Below are 26,220 nucleotides of genomic sequence, written 5' to 3'. Positions count from 1 at the left end.
AATCCTCATATGAGGTACCGACTCATAGAGGCATAAAAAAAGAAATAGCGAGGGATTTATTGTTTGCGATCTGTGATATAATGTCTGCCACAGCTGGTTTTTATTCTTGACTTCTCTGACATTGGTTATGCTATAGCTCTACTCATTTATCTAGTTTTCTTCTCAGATTATTAATCAAAGGCAGAGACACAGAAAGCTTTGTTTGAAACTTTGGTTATTATATTTCAGACTACTAAAGTCTAGCAAAACCAGCCATCGTCAAATGGAAGAGCAATTCATCAGTTTGTATCCCCCAGACTAACGGCGTGTTTATCTCAGTGTCTAACTTTGTACCGTTGGTTTCACATTAATATTGCCGGGGTGTGGTTGAATGAAAGCCGCCTTAGATCAAAGCATCAGTCGTATAGTAATAACTCAGGAGACATACAAATACTGACCCCGTGGGAAGCAGGCCAGTATCTAAGTGAGATGGTTCTTGCCAAAAATAAATAAATCAAAAAGTGAAGAATGAATACTAGCATTGACTCCAGTATAGAGGAATAGTGGCTGCTAAATTAAGCAAATGGTTATAGCACCATCGTGTGGACACTTGGGGTACAACAAGCCTTTTTACATACAATTACCCATTTATACAGCTGGGGTTTTACTGGAGCATTCTGGATAAAGTACCGTGCTGAGCAGTCTAGAGCCCTGAACACTACTCCACACTGCTGCCCACGGATAGACTATCAATAATAATTATAATAACATACCATTTCAGGAATTGTTTTCCTTGAAATCTATTGCATTCTGTGAAAGTCGGACACAGGAAGGACAGACAGGTTTTCTGTAAGCTTTAATCGGTATAGAAAAACGTGTTTGAATCCAGTTAAGACTGAACACTGAAAAGTGCTGTACAAAAAAAGCCAGGGGGGAAGCCAGGGGCCAGGGAAATGCTGAGACGAGGGGGCTGAGGTCGGGACTCGGACTGCTGCGTCTTCTACTGTCCTCCACACAGCTGTAGTAGGATTTTGCCGTAGTCCCCGGAGGTGTCGCCCTGAAAACAAGCAAACACAAAAAATTAAGACTCCAGGTCTAGTGTGTAAATCTGCTCCTGGAGGGTCCCAGCTCTTTCAATGTTCAACGATTTGTTAACCTGTACTAGTTTAGCAAACAGGTGATCCATTGAAATCACTAATTTTAGAGCCAGAGTAAAAACAATAGAGCCCGTAGTCTCTCTCCAGGACCAGGACTGCCTCTGCTGGTCACTGATTGGTCACTACTGGGCAGCGGTTGGGATCGGTGTAATGGACAATGGAAGTCCGATACATTTGCGGTTTTTTGATTCGGCCCAATTCCAATTATTGGGTTATCTATAGCTCCTCACCTTGATGAAGGAGAACAGGGTTTTGCCGTACATCTTCAGGAACTGGGCCTTGATGTCCAGCATGTCGATCTCGGCCCGGGACACCATCACTCGGATCAGGATGCTGTCTGTGGTGCCGAGGCCCTGAGGAGACAGGAGAGAAGAGTGTCCTGCCCTGTGAGAAACGCCTGTCTGGAGCCAGAGAGCCTCTCTCACTCTGTCTCACTCACACACACACATATCTAGGTCTACCTTGGACAACAAATCAGCACAGACTGAGATATTATGGAAGAAATCAAAAGAGTAAAAATGGGAAGGAGTGTGTTTGGAAGAAACCGCACACTGTTGAAAGGAAATCTACCCATTTGACTCAAGAGAAAAGTATTTCATAAATGCGCACTAGCAGTGCTCACTCGGGGCTGTGAAACCTGGTCACTTAATGCAAATGATACAGAATCCACAGGTGACACAAAGAAGCATGGACAGATGTCTGCTTGAAATAAGAGATAGAAATATAAATGAATGGATCCGAGAACAAACCAAAATGTGACTTCATTGAATGAGTGGAAATGTTAAAATGGCAATGGGCTGCACAGATTGTAAGAAGAGCAGATCAAAGACAGACAAAGGAAACCTTACAGGCAAGACATGGAAAAGAGGAGCAAGCAGCAAAACTTGTTGTCATACTAATTAATCCAGGTTCACTTTCATTCCCAAACCAGCAGAGGGCACTCTTCACTAAGCATCTGAACCCTTACCTGCAAACACTACAAACAATTGGTGTTAATAGTGACATTATCCAGTTTACTGCATGACATCACCCACTGCATATTCATAGACCATGCAACAAGGCTCACAATGGGAGAGGGAAGTTGATTAACCTGGAAGTGTAAATCTCATACATTAGCTGATCGTATTTGAAGTTTCTTGTTGAAGTGGTCAGAGCCCTTCAAATCTCCAGCACTTATTGACCTTGCTGCTTACTCTTCATCATTAATAATTCTCTGCTGCGGTTTCTCCAGAGACTGCGGTTTGTACTAGTTTGAATTATTCATCCCACGAACAATAGCCAATAGAATAGTGTAATGAAACGGGTGTCAAAGGATTTCCATCGTGTTTCTCAGTTAGTAGAGCACGATCGTCTGTATCAGTGTCAAAGCATCGCATGAATAGCAAGACAGGACCACGGAGGAACAGGACAGTGTAGAACAGGACAGCAAGCGAAGGGGAAGATGTCGGCAGCGACGGCTTTACCTTCATGGATTTGTATAGACGCTCAGCAAAGAAGCCTGGCTTGCTTTTGATGCTTCTCACTGCAAAGACACAAGATGGTCATTCAAAGTGCTCTGCAATATATGCAAGTGAATCTGAACGATGAGGTGGATCGCTTGTGATTTTTCCATTACGATAAATGATCCCCTCCATTTCAAATCAAAACATCGGCAACATTTATCTTGATCTCTTATGTGAACTCAAACTTTCCAATTCCCATCAGCAGGACAATGTTTGTTTGCTGGCAATTATTTAAATAATCTTTGTTTTTTATTATTTCTGGATCTTGAAACTAATGTGTTTTGAGTAGCTACAAGTGTATTTGAAAACCAGCTCCCCAGAGTATCCCCGGCTCTAATTAAACAGCTTGCCTTCAGATGTGAGAGTTCACTTTCAGCTGCACTGCAGCTGTAGGGCAGACGGCAAACTGGGACAAAACCGTGAGTGTGCATTGTGAACAGATCTGTTGACTAAGGTGTAGGATCTGGGATTTCTCACAGTCAGTGGAGCCACAAGGGAACACTAATACGCTATAAAAACCACGAAGTACTACAAGGCGAAAAAAACAAAAACAAATATATTAACTTGTAGCATGCATGTCTATTATTAATAGTTGTAATTAAAGTATAAATAGAGTATAGTTAATAATGGCAATTATAACAAAAACAGGCACAATAATTACTACAGAGAATAGAAACTACAGCTGTACAAGAATAGAGCTACATTAATGCTATACTCACTGCACTTGTATGTGCAATGTTTTCTGTAATTTCTGTATTTTTGTAGTAAATAACTCAAAAACATGATGCTAAGAGAATAAATATTTAACAGAAAGTGGAATATAAATGCATTTATGTTAGCCGATTATAGACAAAAAAAAAAATTGTATGCAAACAAACATCTGCACAAAACTGAAATATGAATGTACATACAGTTCCATTTACTCAATCAGAGCAACACAATATCAAAGACAACAGATACCTGCAAGCACTCGGGCACAGCTAACACTAACCCAAAGTTTCTCATCCTTGTCTAATATACTGACTTCTGGGCGAAATTCTATACTATGCAACCAACTTCTGTAAAGCATCACAAAGCTGAAAATAAAGGAATAACTATTGTAATGTTTTATATACCTGCACAGATACACTTCTCTGTACATCTATTTTCTGGAGACATTTGGCTGGCATCAATAGACTTTACACTGTTTTTTTCTGTGTTATTATTTCCTGTGAAATCCTTGTAATTAATGAGGTCTGCAAGTTAAATCTAAATAAAATAGTTAACTGCATAAGCAAAATATTCCCATTTTATATGTAACCCTCCAGCAGGGGGCTCCTGGCAGTTCTAGGTGGGCTAGAGTTTAACGCCATCAGGGTATTTGATACAAATATTTAGATGTAAAAAAACAGATTTAGACTAACAAATATATAGACACATGTTTTCCCACAAAATAAGAGGGGAGGGGAAATCTTACAATTCCATATAAGGCTGGATCAATGAGGTGTTGGGTTTTACTTACCTATAGCCAGGAAGACATCCTCCAGAGTGCCAGACATCTCCCTCTTAATGCTGTCCTCGACGTCCCGGCCGGCGATCTTATGATACTCTTCAAACACTGTGGATGGCAAGGACAACACTCGACACAGTCCAGCACTGCACACAGCACAGACTAGCCCTGTCCTTCAGCCCTGCCTGGATATTCATTGCCATTTTCACCATTATTCTGCTTCACTGTATAATTGTATAGGTTTACGTATTACTAGTGTTCATTTTTTTTTTTTTTTCCCATACATTGCTGTGGATAAATCACAATACATCTGGTGGTTTGTTTTTGCTCTCTCCAGTCAATACTGCTCAAGCTCTGTACTCATGGTTGTCTGGCCTTTCCCACTAGTTTCTGCAGAACTGTGACAGGATGTGGCAGTGCGTGGGCCCTTCGGGGGCAGTGTCTGTACCTTTAAGCAGGTGTTGCTTGTTGCGCACACACAGCACAGTCAGGAATTTCACCTCATCGGTGCCCCAGCGGGCTTCCCCGGCCTGGTAGAGGTCCTGTTGGAGAGGAACAACAGAACCTAGACTCGCTACTCTGTGCTTTGCAAAAGAGAGTTCAAATCAAATATTGACCTGCCCAGTAATAAAAAGACCAATCCACTACCAAACCACATTTGCAGCTTAAATTTTGCAAGGTGCTATCAAATAGGCCTAAGTCAAACCACTATGAGGTACAGGTTTGTGGTTTGCTATTAGTTGGTGGGTCAAAGTTTTGATAGAAAAATAGTTTGATTTAATAAGGCCCTTAGAAGCAGGTAGAAATGTTTCTCCGTGGATTGCTCAGATACAATTCTCTTGCCCTGAACAGGTGCTAGAAAGCAGAGCCTCTTAGGCCATAGTGGTAATCCAACTGCTTATAAATTATTGATCAAAGATCTTAATTAAGATGAAGCTCCAGGAACCCAAGAGGATTAGCACACAGAGCCAGGCTTGGAAAACTAGTTCATACACTTACAAGCTTTTGAGTAAAGAAGTGCCACCCGCTTTATGCTACTCTTTAATCCACTTTCACATCCCCTGGTCATGCGATTTCAATGTGGGATGAAGTCATCAATGCCTTTCACTTTTGCTTCATTCCACGATCAACTCTTCAATTCTGTTTGTTTTTCTGCCATAGGATAATTGTTTTTTCTCCAGCTAATAATTGAATGCCTTATTGTGAATGCTGTGGTGGACAGATGGTTAAATTATGAAAAAGCTCCCTGTGGTGAACAACAGAAGCAGGAGTATTTGAGTTTAGGCCAGAATGGATTCAATTGGTTAATTGTTAGTCATGGCTGCACTGCTCCTCCTAACTGGGCACCACACACCACCCAAGAACATGGTCTTCCCAGCTGCCTCTTCTCACCTTGTGAGCTACAGCAGCAGGGCTCACTGAGCTGCCCATCCTGGAGTGAACCAGCCCTGGAGCCCTGCTCTCTCAGGCCTGCAGAACCGACTCTGGCAAGGCCTGATCCAGATTATTAATTATAATACATAAGAACCAAGTCCTCTTAATTCACTGCCTAAAGACATTATGAAAAATAATTCAAACCCAGGATCTCCAAGACCACAGCCAGATAGCCCTATTCTAACGAAATATCAGAGCGCTGTCCGAGAGCCCCATTGACGGCTCACCTTGGCGTCCTGCACAGCCAGTACATTGTCCACTTTGGTGCTCTCATCACGCCCGGCCTGTCAATCACAGCAAGGCAGCGAGGGAACAAATTAAGAGACGGGGCAACAGTTATCATGACATTTTACAGGTTACAAATATATATACTTGTATGTTAAATGACACTTAACTCCAGTTATTATTGGCTACATGCTGGTGGGAGTCAAAACTATCATGAACATTGTCTATAGTTAGAGGTAAGGCAGTCTATTCCCAATCGATTTCCATTGTTTCTACTGCAACCAGTTACTCAGTTCAATTACCAGTTCAATTACCCGTTTTTGGCGTTCATTAAAAAAATCTAACCGTATGTAGAGTTCAATTGTGAAGTTACACCATTACCTCTGTAATCTCTATTAGGTTTTATGTGTAGATGCGTGTTGTTATGCAAGCTGGATAAAGGACTGGGACAGAGTGGTATTCTCACCGTGAGAAGAGACACCAGGACCCTCTGGAACATCCCCGATGTGTCAGAGATTATATCATCTTCCAGACTCTTACCATACTCTAGAAATACAGGGAGGGACAGTCACTCAGTGCATATAATACATGCATTAAATACAGTGAATGGTGTATAGATTGGCAAGAATAACAGATTTCCCTGGTAACGTAAGCTTGACCAATTAATCAATCAAGTGGTTAACTTGTTATCCATCATGCTGCAAATACAGACAGGTGACAAATTAAAGGAAAACCAACATAAAGTGATCAGTAAGGTGTTCGGCCACCACGAGCCGCCAGAACAGCTTCAGTGCTCTTGGCACAGATTATAAGATTCTCTGGACTCTACTGGAGGGATGAACACCATTCTTCCAAAAGATATTCCCTCATTTGGTGTTTTGATGATGGTGGTGGAGAGCGCTGTCTAACATGTTGGTCCAAAATCTCCCATAGGTGTTCAATTGGGTTGAGATCTGGTGACTGTGAAGGCCATAGCATATGAATCACATCATTTTCATACTCATCAAACCATTAAGAGAGCCCTCGTGCCCTGTGGATGGGGGCATTGTCATCTTGGAAGAGACCACTCCCATCAGGAGAGAAATGTTGCACCATAGGATAAAGGTGATCACTTAGAATAACTTTATAATGATTTGCAGTAACCCTTCCCTCTAAGGGGACAAGTGGACCCAAACCGTGCCAGGAAAATGCTCCCGACAGCATAACAGAGCCTCCGGACCCCCCTCACTGTAGGGGTCAAGCAGTCAGGCCTGTACCGTTCTCTTGGTGTCGCCACACATGCACTCGCCCACTCGTCCAGAACACTAGACAGTTGAGCGTCTTTGTGACTGAAGCTCCTGCCATTCGTGCCCCAATAATGACCCCTCTTTCAAAGTCACTTAGATCCTTTCCGCTTGCCATCTTGATCCAAAAAACGAGGTCAACTGGGCCTGCTCAGCATTTTTATACATGCCACAGAGCATGATAGGATGTTAATTGCTTAATTGTATCATGCAGTACACCCGTGTGGATGCATCTACATTCATTATGTTCCTCCACTCATTTATTCAGGTTTTTCCTTTAATTTGTCACCCATCAGTATATAGGTTTGTTTCTACAATACTGTTAATCCTGATTCAATATTTGTAAGGGGTAAGGGTTTGTACCTTTCTTATAAGTGGCAATAATCTCCTTGATTTCCTGGTTGTCTCGGGATGCCAGGATTTCAATCAGACAGGCCTCGTCTGTCCCTGCACCCTGTGTGTGACAGAGAGAGACACAACACACTTCTTTCAGTCTGGACAGGCAGGGACAAGATGGTAGGGTGAGCCAGCTCTTCTGCCACGTTTTTGCACTTGATCTTCATAGGAATTTATAGTCAGTGTAGCCTGTTCGTTTTATACTTAAACTGTAATAAATTTGGTAAATAAATAAAGCAATTTGGGTGTTATTTTTGTCTGCTTGAAATCCTATTTTCCATGTAAGCGGTTTAGTCTGGTTAAAACCAACAAACAAATGCTTCTGAAAACACATTGAAAAACTGCCTGTAGGTGTAGATATTTGTCCCAAGCACTTACTCTCTCAGCTTTGAAGAATCTTTTTTGTTTTAATCTGGTTACCAAGGATTATGTATTATCTTTACAGAAGTCGCTATAAGAAATAATACAGGACCCACACAATAGCACAACCTACAGATCCCCCCGCGGAGTTGTTCTTATTTTCTCTACTATAAGGTTGACCAGCTGCCTAGAATAGAGGCAATTCGGTCCCTGTGTAACAAGTGTATTTTTATATTTTAATCAGAATTTCATTTAAAAAAAATTGTAATTATACCTTTACAAAATCTTAAGAGCTTAAGTCATTTTAAAAACAGATCTCGAAGGGTTTAAAGGAGCAGGACTGATAAATGTGAAGAGAGGAAGTATTGTAACTATCTGACATGGTATTTGGTCCAAGGTTGATATAGGAAGCAGTCTATCCTGGTTAAGTTTCACATGCAGGGTACAGTTCACATCTAAGGGAAGTGCAAAAGAAAGCCTGGGAACTTTCACTTCTGCATGTATGAGTGGATAGGCCAGACTTTCATCACCATTACATCATACTGTAATCTGGGCCACAGGCCAAATAAACTTCTTTGTTACACAGGAAATGGGACACCTAAGCAGGATCAAGAAAAATCAACACGTGGGAGTGCTGTACCTGGTTAGAAAATCCCCACCCTCAGCTTTGCCTGGTGACCCCTGAACCCTGACCTTTATGGCATGGTGCAGCTCGTAGGCATCGTACACCGGCGCAGTCATCAGCAGCCCCACCACCACCTTCTCGAAGTTCCCCGTCAGCTCCGACTTGACTTCGTCGATCAGATCCTGAGGAGATACCATGCCCCCTTGTCAGTCGCACCTCATATCCACCCTGCTACTCTGGTCAGGTGAGTTTCACTTCCACTAACTCACGTGATCTGGATTGTGGAGGTTACTTTCTCTGCATGTTTTACACACATATCTGTGAGTTAACACACTTAACTGTACAAAACAAAGGCTTTCACTAAATTTTCCTGTGTTTTACCAGGCTTACTGCATGCTTTTTTTGCAATATCCTTGTATGCATTTTATAATGCATGTGCTGTGGAGGTATGGAGAGGCAATAAAATGAAATCTAGAGAGCTTCTGTCTTCTAGGCGCTCTCTCAGTCTACACTTATCTCTGGGTTCAGTTTCTAAGCGACATAATACAGGCTCAAGAAAATAATGGCTACAGAATGTAAAGGAAAACGAGGGAGAAACGGCAATAAAAGGAGGGGGATTTTAAGATTCGAATGGAAAGGTTACATTTGTTGACACAGGAGTCATCCTCAATGTTATGCAGAGTTGCTAAGGAGAAGCTGGCATGTGTGTGAGAGTTATCCTGTTTAAGGAAATGGAGAGGATAAGGGTGAGGCGGCCTCCCTGGATGATCGCACATCTGTCTGGCAGAGCTAAGACAGGGGTGGACAGACAGATCACTGCAGCACAGCTTAAGGCCTGGACTCTTGCCATTGCGAGACAAACATTTGTTTCTGCTTATCCGACAGCAGGGACTCAATTAACCTCAGAGAGATGAACTCATAACATTACAGAAGGGTTTGTGCAACCTTGAAGAATCTTTGTGCAGTTCACAAATCTTTGTTTAGACAGACAAACCCCTTGGAGGGTTGTTTTTCCTTTTGCCATTGCATGAATTCCCCAACATATATAGAAAGCCAGGAGGCAAAAGAACAGCAAATGATAAAAAAGTTTAAATATACAGGGAAGATGGCAAGGGATTCCACAGCGGTCCTTTGAGTGGTTCAGCCAAGGTAGCTATAAGCGACCTGATCTCTGAAAACTATGTTTCTCAAGGTTCATTCTCAATAAAAACACTCTAAAAGAGAATTGAGAAGTAACCCTGAACTGAGTAAGTCCCAAATCCTGGAATAAATAAACAAGACTAAAAGGTTAAAGTTTAAAATAAATAAAATACACAGTTTTGCAAATAAGTGTACAACATGATTCATACAGCCTTAACTAGATACAAAATCGTGTGGGGTTGGGGGGGAACCTTTACACATTCTGCAGCTCACATAGCGCTCTTAAACATTTGCACAGGTTTGAATGAACTTGATGTTTCTATGTTGCTGACTAATGTAAAACCATGTCCTTTATTATTATTAAATGATATTTAACTTTTATGCGTTCTACGGTTTATTTTAGTTGTAAGTTATTGCTGCCCTTCTAGCAACGGTACTGGCTTTTAGTATTTTATGATCGGCATAACAGGCACTAATAAAACATGCCCGAGGCTGGACAATATTCCCCCTCTTATCGGCAAGCCCTCCGTTTCATTTTAATTATTGATTTTCCAGCAATGGATACACTTGCCATATCAAACCTCTCACTCCAGATTTAGCTCCACACAACACATGACAGGTCTTATCTGAAAAAGTTCAGTAACACAATCTTAGGCAGTTTGTCAGACAAGGAACCCTCTGTTGTGTAACATTATTCCGTATTGATTTGGTGCCAGCTCTTGGAGCCTGGTCCAGCTCAGGATTTGTTTAATATCCCCTCCCCCCGCCCCTTTTAATTCCATAATGTACACATTTCGATACACAGAACAAGGACTTTCCACAATGTGCCTTTTGTCTTGTGCCCCCTACACCCAGCACCTGGCACCCCCACACAAACATCCCACTGTTGACCATCTGCAAACCCATGCAGATAAGAAGAGAGTATCACAAAAGTGTCCCTGCAGCGTATTTACCTGATCAATAAGTCTGTATAAGCCAGTGTCTGTCCTTGTCCCCACATCACACACACACCACTTCAGTTTTACTTAATTATTAACATCCCACCCCATAGCAAATGAGTGGTACTATATGCACTGGTAATACCCTTTCATTGTTCCAGGAAATTACCCTGTGATGTACACCCCCCATCCCCCACAGTCATAAAACATTAATTTTCAGAGCAAGAGATCATTAATGAATGAAGGTCCCAAAAACAAGTGCCAAAGAAGGTGCACAGAAAAGAAGAGTAAAGTTTATACACAAAAAATGGTGGAAGTCTGGAATACACTTCACGATCCTGCTAGTGAAGAGGATTCTCTTGGATCCCTCGACAAACAGCTGGCTATTCTGAGATCAATTAGCTACCAGTAGCCAAATGACCTTCTCCCATTAAAGTCTTACATCTTTAATTGAATCCAAGACTGTCATACTGCTGAGCCACAGAAAATGGTGCTCCACCATTGTGAATTCTTAACCCAAACACCATAGAATGAGTGTAGCATCATGGACAGTGCAGGAATTGGGTTTTATAGAGACAAATATGTACTTGTCTTAAAGAAAAAAAACATATCTGGACAAAACCTCTGGAAGAAACTAGGCACTACTAGAACACACCATAAAATGTAAATATATGATGGAAAACCACAAAGCTATAGAAATGTATTCATGTTTACACCAAGTGTACCAAGTCAATACAAACTGGTTCCAGTATGTATTTATACATTTTACATATGAGTCATCAGTTGGAGACGGTTTTCTTTACTGAGTAGGGCCAGATTTCCAAAGTACAGCTGTACTGGCAAGGGTAAGAAATACGTGTCATTTTCTTGTGTGGTTTTGAATTCCCTTCACCACTGCATCAGAACATTAAAAGATCATGGTGGTAGCCCAGCTAAGCAATCATACCTCAACACAACCTTCACACTCTAGGCCATTTTTGTATTACAGTCTATAATGGACAACCGTAAACCACCACATACTTTTCCATTGATATTTTATGGACCTGAGCCATTCCCTTTCTGAACATTTTGTTTTAACCATAAGTGAAACCCTCTGTAATATGTGGAGTTGCCATAGACCCAGAAGAGCTTACTATTGCAGGAATTAGGTTAATCTTGAATTATATATATTTAACATTGCAGTAAAACATTCTTCAGCCAAAAATATTATTCTTTATTTTCTGATAATGATTCACTCTTTAGATTGAGACAGAATAACATGTGATCTATGTTCAAGTCTTTTACCAGAGAGGAGATGATCTGAAGAAAAGGTCTGACTTTTTGCAACCCCCAGACAAGGAGGTTTTGTGGCGGAGTACATTACCTGCAAAACAGTTTCCTTCATAGTGCAGTGTATGGATTAGTACATCTGAAATGCCATGAGCAAGACCTCAAACCCTTACCTTTCCCACAGAGGTCTTGAAAGCATGCTTGATGAGCTGTCTTTGGGCGATGGTGCGGTGTGCCAGGACGTCAATGATAGCCACCTCATCAGTGCCTGAGAGAGAGGAGCAGATCGTTCACTTCTCTATCGTCTACATGCCTTACAAAGGGAAATCGGCAGAAGTTTTGATTTGCATTGTGCACAAACCTGGTTCATGTTCACCCTTGCGTTTCAAATCGCACTGGGCATGCTCATGTTTCACACCACTTACTTTGCATATTTTGTTGAGGTACAGTAGAAAGGATTTGTGTTTTATAAATGATTATTTGGTACTAGAATTATTGTTCTTTTGCATTGGCAGTACAGGGAAAATGCTTCATAGTTTTCAAACAATGACTCGAATGAATGTGTAGCACCAACAGTATGTTTTTGTTTCTAGACCGAGGCACAAACCCTGTTAAGGGTTCACAGAATTAGATGCCTGTCCCAGTGCAGGACCCAGGCCAGTCCTCCCGTTTATAGAATTGCTGGCATTATCTGCAAGACTTCTGTTGCAACGGCCTTTCAGTATCATATGGTTTTCTGTTGCACAAAAATGTTCCTCAAACTGGAATCAGGTGGAAGCAATTACCATCTCTTAACTCATTAAACTCCCCTGCATTCCTGTCCAGGCTCTGAATACACAAACAATTTTGAAAGTTTTTTTTAATTCATTTCTTTCTGACAGAGCTTAATCTGATTTTTTTAAAACACCATTTTATTTGTACTATTCAAATGAATAATCCACAAATTGCATTAATAAGATAACCAGTACAATGTTCTGTCTCTCACACATACTTCCCTCAACTCTCTTTACAAGTTTAAATTCAAATTATTTATCTGCTTCTTTACTGCAAGATAGAACAGACAGTTCTAGGGAGTCACCAATATACACCCATATTCTCTGGGATGTGCGGTCTGAGAAGTCACTATTCACTGTCGGTCAGGGCCTGAAATGATGCAGCTTGGGTGTTGACCAACTGAAGCTCCATTTTAAGTGTTTACTGTAAATCAAAAGAGGGAATTCCATGGTTTGTGTTAATACCCATATGAAGGAGATTCCCCAACAGTGATCTGATGAATAATGTGGGATGTTTTGATGGCACTATATTTTGGCACACTTTCAAGTAAATGAATGCCAGTGGGGGTGGCAAAATACTAACTACATTTTTCGGTTCTACTTTGAGATGTCAAACTACAAAAAACTGTGAAAACATCGATTGGCAAACTCATCTCCCTCGGGACCATTTTTGGCCGTTTTTGCGAATTCTACTCGTGCAACTCATTTGGTGGCCCCAGACCACCATTATTCTCCCAAAAACCCTGCGTCCCAGCAGTCAACAGCTGAACCCCACCCTCTGCCCAGTCCTCACCTGCACCCTTCATGGCGTTCCTCAGTTTCTGCGCATCCTGCTCGGCATTGAAGCCCGCTGCCTCAGTCACTGTTCCTCGTGAGCCGATCTGCAGGGACACACAAAGTGAGCCACTGGGACTGACATGCTATTGTGTAATGGAACCATTGCAAACACACATGAATCACTATTTCTGCCATCAAGACAACAAATTACACCAGCCGTATGACAGAATTCATGGTTAGCAATGCGTGTATGGTAAAGCACAAACTGAATCTTAACTAACAATAACATCTTACAGGTTTTTTATACATGCATCAAACCAGTGTCACTTTTCCAAGCATACATATTTGTTGCTTTTACTTTATAAAATAGATCTTAAAAGAGGTTTAACCCTCACTGCTATCGCCCCCATACTGAATGAGGGTAAAATACCTTCACAGTTTTGGAATTTAAAACCTAGAAATGTAAATAAGGTGTGAAGGTAGTGGGACAATTATAAGTCATTGTCTCAATTGCACAGGATTAAAGGCTTAGGTGAGTATTTTTACCCTGTGACAATGTATAATTAGAACAGGTTTGGAAATTAGGTGTGGGAGGGAATACTAGCTACTGCTTTTGGCAGCAAGGCAGAGACAGATAAAGACAAAGCAGTTTTTTGTAGGTGGTGGGAATAAGATGTTACATAGCAAATAGCTAGATTTGGAAAAAGCGTTAACCATCTTCACATCAAACATATGTCAATTACATGCATTTTCATGTAAATGTAATGATCTACATTGTTTGTTCCAAGAAATTACTCCCAACAAATCTATATTATTTGACTATAATAAAATGTAAAACATCAGAATGAGAAACTTATGCATTCAAGTATTTGTAAATATATAAAAAACTTTATACAATTATTTTCTAATATTTTAGGTCAAAACTTCCAAAACTGTTTAATAAGTAATCTGCTCTCACAATGCCCTAATACCAGTCTGTCATTGGCTGGGATTTCCCAGGGTCTTGGGCCTTGCCAGACTTTAATTTCTCCCACTGACACACACACACACACGCACACTCCCACTGACACACACACACACACTACACGCACACACACTGACACGCACACACAGCAGCTGACGCCAGACTTACCGCTGCCATGGTAACGGGAGAGAGTCTGCCTCAGAGGTGGTGGATACCTGAGTAAACAAACGAGACAGTTTGCATAATAAAATGCACAGCTGTGGACAATACAGCCTTGTCTCTAATGCACCCTAGAGCAACAATTCACAAGTAATACAGGGAAGTGCAGGACACCAGGCACACTATGCTGTCATTGTACTGCCTTTTCAACCAAACCGTAAGGTACATCAGGCTGCTACTTCCACCAATACAATGGGCTTCTAAAGCGAGTCAGCGTTGCCCATCCAACCAGAGCTAGGCAGTAATAATAATTAATACAGTTGTTTATGGAATTTGGACATCTTTTTATTAACAAAATCCATTCTAGCAATTACCGTGGCCATTTCCAAACATTTACTGTAAGCCAAACAAGGAAATAAACTGTATGGTTAATCATTGGTCTGTGGAAGGTTGAGCACTGCCATGTGTGCGTTCACAGAAACCTGCCAGAAGGGCCATTTCTGAGATAGCCCCGCTGCACTACCAAGTTTCAGGAAAAACGTTGGGATGTCTTCAGGAACAGAATCGCACGTGTACCATGAATATTTGCACTAGTTGGTATTTTTAAGGTTTGAAAAATCTGAGCATCCAAGCGTTCTAGAGTGAGTTTTTGTGGGATTCAAATTAAATGAAGCTGCTTTCTGCTGATTGGATTCAGATACAATTGTAAATAGATAAAAGTAAAAGAGAAGACATTAACATCACGATTATTGGCAGCTGAGAAGTGGTTGAATTAATCATGTTTGTGATATTTAGACAGCTTTATTTTGTGTATGACAGTTGAGGCTTCCAAGCTCTGTGTTCCAGTCACACACTGGACAGTTTTTATGGGCTACCGATGCAACAAACACTTCTTGCAGAAACTATCTGTTACAGGAAAGCATGTGGTTGAATATGTCCATTGCTGTAAGAACGGTGTCGATTATGCATCTCCAGTCTCATTGTGTTATCCTCTGCATAAAGCAACACTTAATTTACATGAAAGACAACATAATTTGTTTATTTTGGAAATGCTTTTCCTTGACTGTTCTTGCATACAAGTGGACATGATAGGATCACTGCCTGAAACACCCAAGACTGGGCGAAGGGCCGAAGATCTAAACAAAAAAGGAAAAGAACATATTAAACACTTAGCCCTTCTCTGCACCATGTTGAGCAACTCGACGTACATAAACACGGGCCAAACTCAAGCTACAAGGGCTCTGCATTAGCTGGCCCTCACTCAAAATATTAAGTCATTATGAGCAAGCCTCCAGTGCTGGAGATAAGAATCACAAATAACAGAATACACCCTGCACTCAAAACAGAGCGGTCTGCACTGGTAGAATTTGCTTCCACCTGGGTTGCTCTGAGAAATTGCAGAGAGATTACGGAATATGTTCATGATCTGTGGAAGTTCAATGAAGGATTGTATTTAACCTCACTGGGACAGCTGAAATAGGTGCCCTAGGCTGTATTACAATGACTTTAAGCAAGGAGAAACATCTGATACTTTGCCCAGTAACATGATCTTCAGGCTCTTGGGTCTCCCTGCCTCCCTGGGAAGAGGCCCCAGCCTGGAGACACGGGAGAACCATCAGTCACAACAGTAATTACAACCCAAACGCCATTCAGACTCCTTTTCCTGGTTCTTCCAATTCAGATCAGCTTACCAATGGTAACAATTAGCACTCTTCACCTCCAATCTAATTAATTAACGGGGGGGGGGGGTGTCTCTGTCCCTAGGCTTTCCACATTCATTCTGCCCACATCTGAAGCCCCTAGCAAGAAGCACCACAGATATCAAATCAATACTGGTTGCCATGAGATTTAGTGCATGCCATCTGGACATGGCCAAGCCCCTACAGAGTAAATAGGGCTGTCACCTCATTAGTGACTAGGCAAACTAGTCTAACTTCACATGCAAACTAGGCTAAACCACACACCAGGTGGAAGCAGAGTGTGGTGCAGTACCCTTGTTTGGGTATATCGAGAGCAGGAGCACAGTGACTCAACTAAAGGCGCTGCACCAGCTTCAGAAATTCTCTATGCAGCACCCTCTGTTCATAATGCAGTGAGGATCCTACAGTCACCACAGGAATCACTAGTCCTGATCAGAGCACTTCCTGGGATTCCCTGGGGTTTGATGCGGTTACTAAGTACTGACATCAATGTTTTGACAAGGGCTTACTTGGTTCTCTCAGTACGGACTGCAATGAGCAATGTTCAATAATCGTAGATGCAATGCTATACCTGTGCTGTGTTAGCGGTCGACCGGAGCGTGAAAGGAAAGGCATGCGGAGAGAGTGCTAATTTGTGAGGACGGTTGCATCCTGGGTACTTATCTCTGTTGGTACCGTGAGCATCTGTGCAGTAAAACGAGTTAGTTGACAAAAGGTACATATCCAACTTAAATACATAGGCCTACATAAAAGCCACTGCTTTCAAGACAAGTGCAAACAAAGTGGAAAGAAACTCTAAATTATGCACTGAAACTGCAAATGTAAAATGACTTTGTATATTAAAGGAGGGATATACGATTCTGCTTCTAGAACTAAAATCTCTAGATCTTATGACAATGGTTTCAAATTAATTACTAAATGACTTCATAAAACGTGAGTCATCATATGTCTTATGCACCCTTCGATGGTTCAGAACAAAATGGCTCAAAAGAAAAGCAAACTGGATAACCTGCAATTATCTGCGAGTCTCATTCATTTTTTTGCTGTTGTTGTGGTGGTCTCTTCCTAATTTCCGGCTGTGCCCAGAACTCATCCCGTCTGCATTATTTACTAACCAAGAATATAAAAGACATCTTTTCATGTTAAGTTCATATTATGATGAAGTATCTTTTTTTTATTATTCCTTTTGGATTTGGCTAAGTCTGTCAGTGCCTGCATGTAAATCCAAACAGTTTAGCGCAGTTTAGCGCACTTCAGGAAGGCTCCTATTCAGAGACAGCTGTTCTTTTACAAGCGACCATCACACTTCATGGATAAAGCACTCATGAAACAAATTAATAATTGAAAGTCATTAACTTTTCAAGAATAGTTTAAGCTTTGATCCCACATTTGAGTGCTTTTGAATGGGTCTGACAAACTGTTGTTACACTGTGTCATGCATCAAGGAGATCTGATTAATAAATACAAAACTGAATACAAATCAATGAAATGTTGGGCGTGCGTGAAATAATACGGTTTGGATTTTGTGAAATATTGCTTTCGACAGACCGTAGTGCTGTACCAATCATTTGAATGCAGTGAACCGAGATCAATACCTTAAATTTATATTTTGATGACTGATTAAATCGAGTCCACCCTCTCTTGGTGTATGCATAGTCTACTATAACTATTTTCACACATCTGCACTGAAGTCTTTTCATTCAAATGGAATACTTGTGTTCTCTGTCGTCACATGACAATGGCGTTTCATCTTTTTAAAGTAAATTGGTCAGACACCATGTCTTTAACAAATGCAGTATCCCTATCCTGTTGTCTTAAGAAACCGAAAATGTGAAACACATATTACTGAATTGGCTACCCTTAGTCAAAAGATTGAGTAAAGATTTAGAGTAAACCAGTTTAATGTAGGCTAAATGGTTTCTGGTAATTAAGATAGGCTGTTTTAGACTTTTTTTAATTAGAAAAAACATATATATTTGCTCCCTTTACCTGCATTAGAAAATGGCTTGAAGCATGAGAAACTCAAGTCTATTTTGTATTTATTGTGTTCAACATGAAAACAAAACGTCAGATCCGAGCTGTAGAGAGAGCAAATATTATTTAACACATCAAGTCTGGGTCTGCTTCCAAATGGTGAAGTGAATAACACTGATAACCTCGTTATCATGGCACCTGTCAGTGGGTGGGATATATTAGGCAGCAAGTGAACATTTTGTCCTCAAAGTTGATGTGTTAGAAAATGGGCAAGAGTAAGGATCTGAGCGACTTTGACAAGTGCCAAATTGTGAGGGCTAGACGACTGGGTCAGAGCATCTCCAAAACTGCAGCTCTTGTGGGGTGTTCCCGGTCTGCAGTGGTCAGTACCTATCAAAAGTTGTCCAAGGAAGGAAAAGCAGTGAACCGGCGACAGGGTCATAGGCGGCCAAGGCTCATTGATGCACGTGGGGACAGAAGGCTGGCCCGTGTGGTCCGATCCAACAGACGAGCTACTGTAGCTCAAATTGCTGAAAAAGTGAATGCTGGTTCTGATAGAAAGGTGTCAGAACACACAGTGCATCACAGTTTGTTGCATATGGGGCTGCGTAGCCGCAGACCAGTCAGGGTGCCCATGCTGACCCCTGTCCACTGCCGAAAGAGTCTACAATGGGCACGTGAGCATCAGAACTGGACCACGGAGCAATGGAAGAAGGTGGCCTGATCTGATTAATCACGAGTTCAAGGTGTTGACTTGGCCTCCAAATTCCTCAGATCTCAATCCAATCGAGCATCTGTGGGATGTGCTGGACAAACAAGTCCAATCCATGGAGGCCCCACCTCGCAACTTACAGGACTTTAAGGATCTGCCGCTAACGTCTTGGTGCCAGATACCACAGCACACCTTCAGAGGTCTAGTGGAGTCCATGCCTTACGGGTCAGGGCTGTTTTGGCGGCAAAAGGGGGACCTACACAATATTAGGCAGGTGGTCATAATGTTATGGCTGATCAGTGTATATTTTTACCATGAACAAATATTGCTTTTCAATAGAATAACATGCATCTATTAAGGGCCATTCTGGAAGAGTGAAGAAATACATCAGTAATGCATTTGGAGCTCTGGATTAGTGTGCAACGTAACTAGCAAAGTAAACAAATATTTGGCTATATACATTAAGTCCTGTAGGAGAGATTTAAAAACAAAAAACAGGCGATAATTGTGGAATGCATTGATTTCCTTTCTGTATCAAGCAAATGGGTGAACTATTTTTTAATAAAATCACAATGTCAAGAGAGAGGGAGGAAGGTAGGATGTGCATGTGGTCAGGGTAATCAAACCTGAAAAAAATGGGCAAACTCTGTACTCGGAAAAAATAAACCTTGCTTAAGGCTTAAGGGGAAACAACAAAACAGGACAGATATTAATAACAATTGATGATTTTACAGATTTATCAGTAGAATCTAGAATCGGATAGATCAATGCTTTGCCTCAGCCATAATATTTACTAAAGCATTTTATACAGGATTGGAGCTCTGAATAGCAAACAAAAAAACAAAAACAAAAAACTATTCAGAGAAAGCAGTAAAGAAACAATGGGAATCCACATAGTATGAAAAGTAATGAGAAACAGCAGACAGATGGGGGAAGTGGGGGACAGATGACAAACTTCTACAGCATGCTCTTGATCTTAAGAGAACAAGAAGCCTCACTGAAAAGTCAGTTTACTGCAGTGACTGATGAAAAAACAACTTTTGGATGGGGCACAGATCAAGCAGTTCATTGGCTGAAAAGCACTTAACAAAACTAGGACAAAGACATCTGATGTTTCTTGACATTTGAGGATCATTTTTAAACACCACGGTGGCCCTTTTACAGTAAATAAAACAGGAAGAAAAAAAAAAGAGGAAGTTTAAGGTCTGATTTCAAAATCCACAGGTCAGGAGAAGTTAAACGCTGTTGGCATACTCAGCAGGAAAGAAACCCTTCAACATTTGGCAAAAAAGTGTATTCTATATCACCAAAAGGGAACAGCATCCCTCTTGCAATACAATATTCTACCAAATGTTGAAGTTTGTGAGAGGCATGAGATCAACTGGTATGTATTGAGTATACTGGCAGCAATGATTGAATGTAATAGTGTGGACTCGTATCTCTACAGATACAATAATTAATGTTATCTCAGCGCTGGCAGTCTAACAAAGAGGTTAGAGGAGAGTTGTATCGTAAACATTTGATAGTCAGCTCAAAGGCCTAACCTCTGAGCCATAGATCATCTCTGGAATAAACTGGAACATCAAATAAGACAAAGTGTCGAGACTAACTTCTTTCCCAGCACTAGTACTAGTATTCCCTTGTCATGTACCCAACAGACTACATTGGGCATTAGCCAAATGGTGGCCCTACACCCTATTAAATACATTGTGAATATCCATCTTTTGTATTTGTTCTGTTGTCCAACTACTAGTTGGTAATGTAGTGTGTATGTTAATTTACCCAGAAAAAAGGAAGGCAACAAAATTAGCTACTAATGAAATTATATTGTATGCATCATTTCAATACCATTTTAAAGACCATTATGTTGGTAGATTTCTACAAGTTAGTCTCTTTTGGTCTGTTATTTGTTTTTGTATATAGGAATGCTGCCAGTTTGGGTAGATATGTTTGTCTGGCTTTAATTTAATGTTGCCACTGTAAGAGAGGATAATTTGAAATAGCTGATGCCTAATAAGACTGGGTGAAACCCAGAACACCGGAAAACTTTACAAGGAAGTCCAAAACAGAAGTGTACTTATTATTGGGCTTTCAGTGTTAATTGACAATATTGTGATATATTGTTCTGGGTTTTACATTAATAAGTACAAAAATAAAAAATAAAATAAAAAGAACAGACAAGATGCTAAGGTGTCATGGCAATTCAAATACAATTATAAATGGGTACATTTACATGGCACAAGTATTATAAATGTAGCATTCAGAATATAAGAAGTTGTAATATACCCTCCGAATGTTCCGTTTAGAAAAGGAAAATTCCGATCATCCCATTAAATAATTAGGCCTGAGCATGCGCAGCTCGCTGCAAGTGCAAACGAGCAGTGGAAGTATTTTTGAATTTCAGCTGTAAATCTGTCGAAATCTGTTGTTGTCGTCTAATATTTAACAATAGACAGACTGTTTTGTGTGTACGTTTTCCACATATGACATTTAATATTTAGAGTTTGCGTTTCCCTTAATTCCCTTAGTTCAGTACATCCCCCCCTAAATCAAGCAGTTTTAATTCCTCATTCCTAACAAAACTATTAGTAGTTTCATCATCGAACCAAAAGTATTTGCTCGTCTTTTAATCCGTTTAAATTGCTTACAAGTACACAACACGTGGTTGAGAAGTGTCAGTGTCGTTTGTAATCACATGACACACTGCCTTATCTGAATAGGATTCAGAGCCAGTTTCAATCCCGTGAAAACCCCTCCCAAAGCGCTGTGTACAAAATCTCGTTAGCGCCATAATTTACTCCAACTGTAGGATGTTTTTCCATTTGGTTGTCTTAATCACTAGATCAGTACTGAACAGTCATAGCCGGTCTTCTGCTTGGGGCACACGACACTTCACACGCTGTTTAGGGGCACTATGTTATAGTGTGTATATATATATATTACATTTGGAAAGTCGTTTTGTTTGACAGTTCGGGCGTGGCCACGTCGATACAAACTGTGAATCCGACTAAAACCAGGAGCACAAAGCAGACAGAGCCCGTCAGGAGGCGTGTGTTACGAGTTTTTTTTTTTTTTTTAAGCGTCTCAGGTAAGGGAATCACCGATCGCGTTCGTGTAGCGCGGATTTACGCAGTTCTGCGCAGACCTGCAGATTCCACTGATCCCATTGGTGGAGCAGCGCAGAACCGCGCACATCTGCGCCGCACGACGCGACCCTTCCCTGCGTCTGTGCTGGCAGTTTCCACCGGCCACAGACCTCCGCCCAGCGACCGGCACAGCACCATCACCCGAAGCTTTAGAGCTAACAAACAGGTTTAAAAAATGTTAAACATTTCCCTTGTGACACGATCTGTGGAAGTTTTTTTTAGTAGTAGTACTAGCGTCACGGGAGGCAGCACTTTCGATTTCAAGTAAAGAAACAAGGTAAAATAAACATGAAATACCGAAAATAGTTTTTTGGTTTTTTTGAAAAATGCGCTGACCTCTGGGTAATTCTGAATTGTGTTAAAAAAAAAAAGGACAAACTAAATCAAGGACTGATGTCTTGCTTTGCTTCCACGGACACATACAGTTCGCGCCGCCCCTTATTTGCCAAAGCTGTTACATTGAATCTGTAACGTATAAAGTGTATCTTAAAATTGCCCAATTGCATGAGAAAGTGCTCACCTGTCCGCGCTGTACCGGCTTGGCAATGGCGAAAGTCAACTATCGAGGAAAGCAATGACTTGTTATAGACAGGAGTGTTTATAGTGGGAGGAAATGGGAGGCGTTTCAGATGCGTTGAGTCTCCTATTTCAACTTTCAACAATTATGCAAGGCACAAATGCACCGGATGAAAGAGTGGACAACTCTTTACAAAAGTATAATAGCAATACTTACTTAACTGTATTCTTGCACTTTGTATTGCACTTATGTTGTAAGTCGCCCTGGGTAAGGGCATCTGCCAAGAAATAATAATAATAATAATACAATATGTCTTCGCTGTTTCGTTATTCTAATTACGTAGATATTAAAGTAATTGTATTTTGTTCATTAGTTGCCTAAACAATTTCCCTAATTTGCAAATGACTACGAAATCAGTAATATCGCAACACAATGCATTCTCTATTACATGTCTTTAAAATAAATGAAATTAAATTCTTCAAATATCACATATTCATGATATCATAAGACTGCGATGTTGTTTGCCCATTTTAAATGGAAAGCAAAACAATATTTGGGAATTGTAGTCTTTTCAATGAGAGTATATGGTCATTTAAATTGAAAAATAGTATAGTACAAAACTACAACTCCCAGAATCCTTTTAGGTCCTGAGTCACAAGTTGTTAACATCATAGTGGCGGAATAATTTCTCACCTTTCATGAAAGCTAGTTGCATTGAATAATGCGAAGCTGGTTAAAAGTTTTGTTGTGTGATATTAGTCGGTTTATGTTACAATTTATTCTATTTATTTTATGATAATTATAAAGTATGTTAATTTCTAGTAGACTTTTATTGTTCCTTTTTACATCCAGCTGCTGCTGTCCTTGTGATTGATCCCTGACATGTCTGCTTGTCGACAATAGTATCGGTGATAATAATAAACATGTATATAAGCATGTTATCATCTATTAATGCATTCCACACACAAACACATTTCTTATCACTTTATGTAAATCTTTATTTCCCAAACACATGGAAGTGTTTCAAATACCAACACAGAAACTACTTTTATTATTAGTTTCTTGATTTAACTTACATAATTACCTCAACTCTTTATTATTATAGATAATAATGAGCATGCATGGAAATGTATACTGGCAGGAGCTCGCTTTGCTCCCACCCCCTATGCAAAAAAAAAACTGTCATGGCAGACATGGGTTTTCACAGGTTTGTTATCGATGTACATGTATCAAGTGATAAACATACAGCTGTGTGATATTTTCACTGTATTGAGAGTGCATAATACACGTGTCCTGTTTAATGTTCAGATACAGCATCACAAGTTTTACTAGTCATCCCCCTGAAATACACCCGGCTCCCACTGTACAGACCGCACAGTGGCCCAGACCTCTGAAGAGGCCACTCACTGATCCATTGGATTTTTATCACAGTATTTTTTGCTTTTAAGTGTGAACAGTTTCAATAAATATTCTGAAGTATAAGCTATATATTTCTAGTTTGTTTATACTCTCATCTACATTTTTTTCATGTTCATCTTGTACCTTGTCCTCTTCCTAGTTTTACCAATCCAATTACTTTGTTATTACGTGGATGCCCTGGGCTCAATTGGGCTTGAAGTGAGAGAGATGGATGGAAATTGTATTAACTCATTAAATAAACAAATAAAAACTGGCTTGGTAGCTACCAATTACCGTAACATCCAAAAACATAAATAGTAGCTACAAATATTCAACTTCTCCACTACGTGAGGTATTACTGCTGCTTCTATCAACTTTGCAGTTCCTATTTTCCTTCAATCAGTGCAGTTCTACTAGCCTTCCATTCAACAACATCTCACAAACTACTAGGCCTACAATTCTTTACAGAGGGCTATCAGAATTCCAGTTGAATTTATCTTTGTCTTTCTTGAGATACCAGGCCAAGTTTTTTGCCATCAGTGTAGTCTGTTTTGGAATCTATTGTGAGTTAATAAGTTAGGAAATTTTACTACAGCTTGAAAATTCTTCGTCCATAGCACAGCCTCCACACATAAGCCTTGTGATGAATTCCTCAGAACGGTGGCCTCTGAGTGAATGACAGCCTGCAGACACTCTCACAGCAGTTACTGTTATAGTTATACGGTGCAGTGCAAAAACACTCCTGTAAGTAGGTGATTATTAAAAAGCCCTGTTAAATGCTGAAATTCTGTATTGAACACCTTGTTATTAAGAAGTAAATAGAAATCTGTTCTGGCATCCATTAAGTTTTTTAATTGAAAGGCATGACCGTGTTTTATAAGCATATTTCAATATTTCTTTAAGCATGCAAGTGGGCGGAATTGTCAAGTCTGGTTCCCTCCAGAGCTGGGGTGCACAACTTCAGTCCTGGAGAGCCACAATCCACCAAGTTTTATATATTGTCTTCATATGTTGTCATTCTGTACAATAGTTCTTAGTGCATATATTGAGATTTATCATGTGAAACCACTCCACGAGTTGAAAAGGTACCAGGATGAGTTAAAACATTTTGAATTGAAAAGATGGTGAGTTGGAGGTTTTTGTTCTATGATTGTATTAGATTCCCAAAATCTGACCTTGGGAGAATAACCAGTCTGTCACTACAGGAGATAATTTACAGCTAACTCGGGGGGTGCAATTCAGACAGCTGCTATATGGATGAGGAAGTATGCACTCAGCCATCTCTGAAGCCTGATCATTTTTCATTATTCATACATTTTGTTCATTGGTAATTTTATGCAACTAACATGTCTAAAAATAACGGGAATGTTTCATTAGCTTAGCAAAATTGTTTAGATGCAGCTGGGCCCTTTAGCAAAACATTTCCTTCTGCATTTAAATTATGTTAAGGATCTGCTTTGGCACACCATCTGTAACCCTTCCCCTACAGGGATTCTGCAGAGAATCAGAGCACCTCTCTACAGTACACCTTGGAGGAATGTGAGTAGGGGACAGTGTTTGGGTGGCAGGACTAGGAGGGAGGAAGGGATAAGTTATTGTATTTCAATGTCAATAGTAATGTCAAAGGATTGAAACAGCTTGCCAATAATTACCCAGGAGAGAGCAATAAACATCTTAAATGTGGGTGCCTTTGTCAGAACAGAGCTCACTTGGTCCAGATGAGCTGTCTTTGGTTATTAACGCTGTCCCGTAAAATCTGAAATATTAGGAGATCAGCCAATAACGTAAAGTGCTGCATTATTTTTAGACACCGCCATTTTTAACCCATTTTAATTTGTAATATGTGCTGTTTAACAAACAGTTGCTGTTTTTTAACATGTGATATTCTGTTGTTTTGGCCAAAAGATAAATTAAAAGTAAAGAACAGAAATTGCTAATGAACAATGTTGTCATTATGATGTAATGATTTAAAAAAATATCTATTAAATGTTTAATAAGTGTGTTGTTTTTATGAAGATAACTTTTGCGTTTATATAAAGCCAATGGATTAGTTTGGCCACATTGTGGAAGGCTGAAATGGGGTTTAGCTAGGGCAGTGGGGTTTTATAGGCACTTCTTGCAGCACTGTCCTCTACCACTATTGTGCAGAATATTTGTTACAGAGAGAAGAGTGTCACCTGTTGGTCCACTAGCAACATTGCCAGGAGCAGTCTGATTTTCATTTGATTTGTTTCCCATCCAATTACCAGGCCCAGATTTCCAAAGCTTCTGTGGTCTGAGAAGGTACCCCATCATTGTCTGAT

At 40.4% G+C, this 26,220-nt stretch overlaps 1 protein-coding gene across 1 annotated transcript; it reads right to left on the bottom strand.

Annotated features, from left to right (window-relative positions):
• Positions 1–820: 820 nt before the first annotated feature.
• On the bottom strand, positions 821–22,659 carry anxa4 (annexin A4). The gene is made up of 13 exons (XM_066714447.1): positions 22,523–22,659; positions 14,480–14,526; positions 13,364–13,451; positions 11,971–12,065; positions 8,519–8,632; positions 7,433–7,523; positions 6,253–6,332; positions 5,789–5,845; positions 4,576–4,669; positions 4,140–4,235; positions 2,600–2,658; positions 1,367–1,489; positions 821–1,036 (listed from the first exon to the last, which is right to left on the bottom strand). The coding sequence occupies exons 2-13, from the start codon at positions 14,486–14,488 to the stop codon at positions 980–982; spliced, it is 963 nt and encodes a 320-aa protein (XP_066570544.1). The 5' UTR covers positions 14,489–14,526; positions 22,523–22,659; the 3' UTR covers positions 821–979.
• Positions 22,660–26,220: the final 3,561 nt, after the last annotated feature.

The sequence above is a fragment of the Amia ocellicauda genome, chromosome 9 (assembly GCF_036373705.1).
Source record: "Amia ocellicauda isolate fAmiCal2 chromosome 9, fAmiCal2.hap1, whole genome shotgun sequence".
NCBI classification, from domain to species: domain Eukaryota; kingdom Metazoa; phylum Chordata; class Actinopteri; order Amiiformes; family Amiidae; genus Amia; species Amia ocellicauda.
Note: the sequence above shows the minus strand (reverse complement) of the source record. Positions and strands in the feature narration are given on the sequence as shown.